Genomic DNA, 8,462 nt, shown 5'->3' with positions numbered 1-8,462 from the left:
CATCGGGGTCTTCCTCTCTTGGGCTGTCCCTCCAAACTTCAAGCACGATGTCCCTTTCCAAGAACTGGTCCCTCCTTGCAACATCTCCAAAATATGTCAGACGAAGCTTCAGAATCCTTGCCTCCTAGGAGCAGCCTGGCTTCACCCTCTCTAGGACGAACCTGTTTGTTCTCCTAGCAGGCCACGGTATATTCAATACTCTACTGCAGCACCACAACTCAAAGGCATCAATTCTCCTTCTGTCATCCTTAGCATTGTCCAGTTTTCTGACACATAAGTAATTGCAAAGACCATGACCTGGATCGGGCGCACCTTAGTCTCCAGACTGACATTGTTGCTCTTCAGTACTCTGAAGAGGTCTCTGACAGCAGATTTTCCCACTGTAATTCGTCTTTTGATTTCCTGGTTGCTGGTGCCAAGATTGTTGATTGTGGAGCCAAGCAAACTGAGGCAGTTGACAATCTCAATCTCTTCACCATGTGTCATGATGCTGCCAGTCGGCCCTAGATAGAGAATCTTTGTTTTTTGATGTTGAGCTTCAATCCATATTGAAGGCTGCAATCCTTGACCTTCTGCAGCAAGCACTTCAAGTCCTCCTCAGTTTCAGGAAGCATCTGCATAACATAGACTGTTGATGAGTCTACCTCCAATTCTGATGCCACATTTCTCCACAGAGAGCTCAGCCTCCTGGAAGATCTGTTCTGCATACAGGTTGAAAAGTTATAGAAATAGGGGAGCTCTAGTGGCCTAGTGGCAAGGAGCTGCAACTACAATCCCAGAGGTTTGTGGTTCGAATCCACCAGATGCTCTGCCGGGAAAGGAGGGACAAATCTCCTCCTGTACCAGTAAAATCTGATTTGACGGTACACGCACATAAAAATAATAAAATTTAAAAAATAATAAAAAAAAGAAAAGTTCTAGAAATAAGATGCATCCAAGGCATACACCTTTCCTGTTTTGGAACCATGCAGTTAGGTTAAGTGCTATCAAATTGGCTCTGAAGATATAGCATATATATATCCCTATATATAACAGAACAGACTCTGCTCAACCCTGCTTCAACCTTACTATCTCTGTTGTGCTAAATTCATTCTTGTAGCTACTGAGTTAATTCATCTCTTTGAGGGTCGTCTTCTCCTTTACTTCTCTACCAATTTTCCAATCAGGTTGTTCTTTCCCAGAAGCCGGCCACTCCCGATAACACATCCATATGTGTGAGATAAAGCTCACCCTTCTCACCTCTAAGGATCACTCCAAGTGCGCTTCATTCAGGCCAAATTTGTTTGTTCCTTGGGAACTTGATGGTATAGTCAATATTCTTCACGAACACTACAATCCAAAGGCATTGTTTCTTTTTACTTCCGTGCCTAACTGTACATGGATATGAAACAACTGAAAATACCATGGCTTGGGGCAGACGTACTTTGGTTTTTAAAGTTATATCCTTGCTCTTTAGCATTTTAAAGGAATCCCTCACAATAGATTTGCCCAATGCAATATCTCTTTTGATTTCTTGACTGCTGCTTCCATGGGTGTTGATTTAGAATCCAAATAAAATTAAATCCTTGGCAACTTCAAATTTTGTCCATTTCTCATGATGATGCTGTCTATTGGTCCAGCACGAATACATCTTAAAAAAAAACCCCACCAATGTGGAGTAATTTTTGTCATGGTAACCTTCCTGGCTTCTGAGTTCATAAATCTTTATAGAAGATTTTATGTATATACATTGAAGTTTCATTTGTAGGTCATTTTCTAATTGTTAACATTTTGAGGAATTGTCAATTTGTTTTTCAACTGACTGTACCATTTTACAATTCCATAAAAGCCACGCAGTAGGCTTCCAATTTCTCCAAATTAAATTTTACCAAATCTAATTTTTAGCCATCTATTATTGGGTATCAAGTAATATCTAATTGTGGTTTCAATATGTATTTTCTTTTTTATATGTTTTCAGTGTAAGTTTACATAGCAAATTATTTTTCCATTGAACAAACAGTTCATACACATTGTTTCATGGCATTTATTATAATCTTCACATTATAAGAGCACTTTTCTATCATTCAGTGTGTACTGTGGACAAATTAGTATGTATAAAGGGCTTTACCAAAGTCCACTACATAAGCAATACTCAAGCACAGACTGCAAACCAAAATGTATCTGTTACCACATTAAGTACAAATAACAAGTATGGTGCTAAAAACCTACACCAATGGAATCAGGTGAGCACTATGCCCTTAATTTTAAAATAAAACTAGTTTTCAGTTAAAAAAAAATCCCTGTTTCCCTTTGTCCTTCTTTCATATACCTTTCTTCCTTCTGAGTTTGTCCCTGAAAAAATACTGCATTTTTCATCTTTTGTACTAGAAAGTTTCTCTCTCCTGGTATTGTACTGATCCCTTTAAGAAGCTTATCTTGGGTTGTTCACAGAGGAATCTGCAGCAAGCATTTCAGTCACTGCCTTAAAACGCCTTTAGATTAAACTACAGGTTGCGTGATGGACAGGCTGGATGGCAAGATCATCATCCTGACAGCAGCAGCACAGGGCATTGGCAGGGCAGCCGCTGTGGCTTTTGCAAGAGAAGGTGCCAAAGTCATAGCCACAGATATCAATGAGTCTAAACTTCAGGCACTGGAAAAGTACACAGGTATTCAAACTCGTGTTCTTGATGTCACAAAGAAGAAACAAATTGATCAGTTTGCCAATGACATTGAAAGACTTGATGTTCTCTTTAATGTTGCTGGTTTCGTTCATCATGGAACCATCCTGGACTGCGAGGAGAAAGACTGGGACTTCTCAATGAATCTTAATGTCCGAAACATATACCTGATGATCAAGGCTTTCCTTCCTAAGATGCTTGCTCAGAAATCTGGCAACATCATCAATATGTCCTCTGTGGCTTCCAGCATCAAAGGAGTTGTGAACAGATGTGTGTACAGCACAACCAAGGCTGCGGTGATTGGCCTCACAAAGTCTGTGGCTGCAGACTTCATCCAGCAGGGTATCAGGTGCAACTGTGTGTGTCCAGGAACTGTGGACACTCCATCTCTGCAAGAGAGAATACAAGCCAGGCCAAATCCTGAAGAGGCACTGAGCAATTTTCTAAAGAGACAGAAAACAGGCAGATTTGCAACTGCAGAAGAAGTAGCCCAACTCTGTGTTTATCTGGCTTCAGATGAATCAGCCTATATAACAGGTAACCCTGCCATCATTAAGGGAGGCTTGTGATTGGAGGATCTCCTAGCAGAAAAGGAAGGCAGACCCTTTCTACACACTATGAGCCTGGATTCAAAGAAGACTCAATAATTATATATTTTCTATGAATGGCTTAACAATGAATATAAGCCCTTTTAATAGTAAAAAAAAAGAAGAAGAAGCTTATCTTGGCTGAAAATGGAGCCAAATGGATGGTTTCAATTCCTGGTTTGCACACTTTCAAAGGACCATAATCTTGGGGGTTCCAAGTCTCTCAGGCCGATAAGCCTTTATGATACTGAGTTTTAGCCCATGTTTTTTTCTCCCACTCTATCAGGGACCTTCTACAGTGGTGATTGCTTTCAGAGTTGTCAGAAGTGGTAGCCCGACACTATGTGGCTCTTTCAGTCTCAGGACGGTGGAGACAACATGCATTTTAATGATGCCTAATTATGTTGAGGAACTCTGGTGCTTCATGAGTGAAGACTTGTGCTGCCAATCCAAAGGCAGGCAGTTTAAGTCCATCAGCTTCTGCATGGTAGAAAGATGAACAATCTCCCCTCATGTAATTCACAGCTTCTGAAAACTGGCTGGAGGCCAGTTATGAGTGGTTCTGATTTGTTGGCAATGAACTGAGTGTTGAGAATGATATTGAGGAAGAGTCCTGGTGGTGCTGTAAGCACTGGGTGACTAATCAAAAGGCTTGCAGTTGGAACCTATTAGCCCCTCTACAGGAGAATATATGAAACAATCTCCTTCAGTAAAAGTTTGCAACCTTAAAATTTCTATATGGAATTTATACTCTGTCCCTTAGGGTTGCGATGAGCCAGAATTGGCTTCATGGCAGTAGGTAGTGATGCTGAACATCTTTTAAGGGCTATTTGCTTCTTTTTATTTTTTTGTGAAGTGTTTATTTGACTGTTTTATTCATTTTTAAGTTGCATTACTTGTCTTTTTTTTATTGTTGAGTTGTAAGATAATGAAACTTCCCAAAGTATATTTTTCTATAGTCTAGCTATAAGTCTCTTATTAAGTATGTTGTTGTTGTGTACTACTGAGTCAGAACTAAACCATAGCTGACCCTCTGGTGAGTTTTCAGAGACAATTAATTGCACAAGAGATTGCCCATCCTTCTTCTATAGAGCAGCTGGCAGATTTGATCTGCTTGCCTTCAGGATTCAGCACAGATTCTTACACTAGGCCACCAGAGCTCTGCTTATTAAGTATATGATTTGCAATATTTTTTTCCATTCTATAGTTGTCCTTTCATTTTGAAGTGCAACATCTTAAAATGATGATAAATGCCTTTTAAGAATATCCTGGAACTGAAAAGCTAGGTGAACTAACTCAGTCCCATGAGGGCAAATATTGTATAAAACAATTCTTTTAGAATGAGCATGAGGATCCAGGCGGGGAGGAGTGGAAGCAGAGCGATGAGGATGTGTGTGAAGAAGGGGGTATTAATCATGGGGTTGTACAATTTGATGAATAGAGGGGTGAGGAAAATTGGAAGAATCTGGTCTGGAAACCAATGTATTAGTATTAGAATTTTGTAAATAAATTAGCATAATAATAAATTTTGAAAAATTAAGAACCAAAAAAAATACTGTGGACTTGGGTTGGGGGGGGGAGGATTGTATAACAAACAAAGAATTTTCAAAGAGAAAGGGGAACTGAAGGGAGGAGTGGACAGGGAGGAAAATGTGAGACAATGAATGGATGGGGGGAAATTAAATGGGAAGAATATGCTGTAAAAGTATATATTATTGTTGTTGTTGTTGTTATGTGCTGTTGAGTGGCCTGCAACTCATAGCGACCCTATGTACAACAACCCCTGCTCTGTCCTGTGGCAATCTCACTGTCTATGACACACCTACCCCCTCTACCCCAGTCACTGAATCAATCCACCTCATAGAGGGTTTTCTCCTACGCTGTCCCTCCACCCTCCCAAGCAAGACATCCTTCTCCAAGGACTGGTCCCTCCTTGCAACATGTCCAAAGTATGTCAAACGAAGCCTCAGAATCCTTGCCTCAAAGGAGCAGCCTGGTTTAACCTCACTGGGATGAACCTGTTCATTTTATTAGCAGTCCATGGTATATTCCATACTCTTCTCCAGCACCACAGCTCAAAGGTATTGATTCTCCTTCTATCCGCCCTAGTCATTGTCCAACTCTTCGATACATACTAAGTGGTTGCAAAGACCATGGCCTGTATCACGTGCACTTTAGTCTCCAGAGTGACATCATTGCTCTTCTGTACCCTGAAGAGGTCCCTAACAGCAGACTTTCCCATCACAATACATCTTTTAATTTCCTGGCTGCTGGTGCCAAGAGTGTTGACTGTGGACAATCTCAATCTCTTCACCATCCATCCTGATGCTGCCATTTGATATTGCCCAGTGGTGAGAATTTTTGTCTTCTTGATACTGAGGTTCAGAAAAAGAAATGTTGCATTAAACAAATAATCTTTTTTTAAATTTTAAAAAAATGTCCTGGAAGATTTTCACCAAGGATAATATTTTCTTAAGACATATTGAAATATTTTCAGACAACTTCATTGTAAGTAAGAAAGCAATTCAGAGAACCAAGATGCTGGTGGTGGGGGAAGCAGCGTGAGGAGCAGGAGGTGCGGCAAGCCATATTGAAACGGACCACTATAGCCCTCCACAGCCTGCAGTTTATCCATACTTGAACAGTTAAACAGTTGACTACTGGTCTTCAATATGGATTGAGGCTCAACATAAACAGTACAAAGATTCCCAAAAAAACATGGGTGAGTCCCACTTCTGCCAGCAGCCCACAGGTCGTCAGAGCCCACGGGTCTCCTCGCCTGATCCGGGCTGCGGGTGTCAAGCACCATGGTCTGTGGGACAGAGCACCCGCTCAGCCAGTAGTAGCAGATGCCAGTGCAGGGGGCCTCTGGCACCGGAGACAACGGTAAGGGGGGACAGACAGCAGCGGAAGCACCATGCAGCTGCAGGAGATGAAGGACTAGATACTGGAAAGCATCTCACTGTCAGTGAAGGAGATTTCCTTGGATATATCAGAGAAGAAAAGAAGATCCTCAACACGATGAATTGATAGATGGATTGATACAGTGACGGTAGAAACGGGCTTGAGCGTGCCTCGTATTGTGCAGATGGTGTGGGATATAGGGCAAGGATTAGATCTGTTGTTCATAGAATTGCTGTGAGCCATAGAGAGAGCTGTTGACCTAGTGGAAAGTTATGCTACCAAGCCAAAGATGGGTGATTTTAATCTGTTGCCCTCAGGCCTGGTTTTGGTTTTGGTCAAACATTCTTCTAAGTGGTATAGCATTGGTCTCTCCACTGGCTGTACAGAGGTAAATCGTGGTTGCTATGATACTGAACACTGTGATACTGTTGTGTCAAATGTGATAATGGTTACCTATGGTGGACAGTGTTTGGTGGAGCTCCCAAACAACCTTGGAAGCAGGAGTGGCATTCACTTCCGAAATAGTTTGCCTCCAGAAACTCTATGAACTTAGAGAAACGCTGAAAGTTATACAAGTGTTCAGGTCTTTAATTCATAGGGTCGTTATGAGTTGTCGAAGACTCGATGGCATTTAACAACAACAACAGATCCTGTACAGCAGATCTCCTCGATGCACCACATCTTTTGATTTCCTGAGTACTGCTGCCAAGAACTGTTTTGACCTAGGGTGGGTCTGTCCACCACTTTCAAAGCAACTTCTCCATTTGTAGATGGGGTAGTGATGTCTGCTTCAAGTTACAGTTACACCATTTGGTGTAGAGGAGGGGGGTAATGGTGGTGGCACTGGAGCTAGGGGTGCTGTCCCTGGCCCTATCTCCAGTGGGGTGCAGGGTCCAGACCTTGGGGGGGGGCTTATGGTGGGGGGAGTGCCACCTGGTCCCCGAGGACTGTCACCCAACCCCCGGGGGAGTGTTGCCAGGCCCCCTCCCCACCCCTGGAGGGCGGTCAGGTCTCTGGGGAGAGTAGCCTAGTGTATACAAGGAATTTTATCTAAGCCACTTTCCTCCACCTCCTTCTCCAGTACATCTGTAAGTAACACCTCCAAAGCCCTTCTCTTTGTAACTCACAAGTTTGTTCTCTCTAGGTTTGCTCCCTTTCCTATAGGTGACCTGAACCCTGGGCCCAGTTCCAGAGACAAAAAGGAAATATAACTGTCAGCCAAGGAAACAAAGGAGGATGGATCCTCAAAGTTCAGCCAGCCATCCTCACCGGACTCACCTTGGCAAACACTTTGCAGTCTAGAGGGCAGAAAACATCAGGAAAATATCTTACTGAACAAGAAGGCATGCAGCTTCAACTAAGGACCACCAGTGAAGTGGTAAAGTGGGCTCCCTTTCCCCCGTCACCTCAATGCCCCTATTCAGCATGAACAAGCCAGAGAGTAGCACCCCATTTCCAAATGAGAAACCCACAAGTGAATAAGAAAACTTTTTTTTAAAAAAAAAAAAAGAGAGAGTAATTCAGAAGACTATTAGAAGGAGAACAAGAGAACATAATTTATAACTAATTAAAATAAAAATATTTTATAGGTAGAAAATTTCACTTCACATAATTAAAATAGAATAACAAGGCCCTATAATATCTTTCTATTTGCTTTTATATGTGTAAGTGCACATAAAGCAGATTGCAAGAGGTTATTTTACAACACAACCCAGGAAAAATCTATAATTATCTGTAAAACTAGCTAAGTGGAACTGAAAGGAAACCAGAATTGATTACTCTGGTTAATGAGTTGGTGCCTATAAAAGGCAAATGGCTATATTAAAGAAGTTATTAACTTTATATACTAAACTATTGCTAGTGATATTTAATTAATAAAAGTTGTTCTTGAAATAAACCTTTGTGTAATTTCCCCCCTTTCTCTGGAATGCTTCATAGTTAAAAAAAATTACATAAGCATCTGAAACTTTTACGAGTCAGTACAGAGCTTTCAAAGTTAATAGTTAATAAATTCTCCTTAACTCAAGAAAGAGAATGAGTATAAGTAATTATGCATCCCTGTGGCAGTCCCTCTTGCTAAACTGTCCCTCCAATGGCTTCAGACTATTCATTTCATTCTTGTAAACACATTCCACCAGGCTGTAAGTACCCTACTATCAAAGCTGAAGGTCTATGAAGACAATGAAAAATCAGAAAAGTGAATCATCAGAAAAGCAAGAGCTCTCTGCAGGAGTCTGGAGGTTGTCTTTTTTTTTTTTTTAAATTTAGGTTGTTTATTTTTCATTTCAGTGAACATCTACAGAGATTTTGG

At 41.3% G+C, this 8,462-nt stretch overlaps 1 protein-coding gene across 1 annotated transcript; it reads left to right on the top strand.

Moving 5' to 3' along the window:
- The first annotated feature begins 2,497 nt into the window (after window positions 1-2,497).
- LOC102872519 (3-hydroxybutyrate dehydrogenase type 2-like) lies at window positions 2,498-3,229 on the top strand. Its single transcript, XM_006884504.1, has one exon. The coding sequence runs from the start codon at window positions 2,498-2,500 to the stop codon at window positions 3,227-3,229; it is 732 nt and encodes a 243-aa protein (XP_006884566.1).
- Window positions 3,230-8,462: the final 5,233 nt, after the last annotated feature.

The sequence above is a fragment of the Elephantulus edwardii genome, unplaced genomic scaffold, assembly GCF_000299155.1.
Source record: "Elephantulus edwardii isolate Elephantulus edwardi_28Jun2011 unplaced genomic scaffold, EleEdw1.0 scaffold00034, whole genome shotgun sequence".
NCBI classification, from domain to species: Eukaryota; Metazoa; Chordata; class Mammalia; order Macroscelidea; family Macroscelididae; genus Elephantulus; species Elephantulus edwardii.
This window is presented reverse-complemented; position numbering and strand designations above follow the sequence as displayed.

Excerpts from the sequence above, each read along its gene's own strand:
- LOC102872519 (XM_006884504.1), top strand. The coding sequence starts at position 2,498 with ATGGACAGGCTGGATGGCAAGATCATCATCCTGACAGCAGCAGCACAG.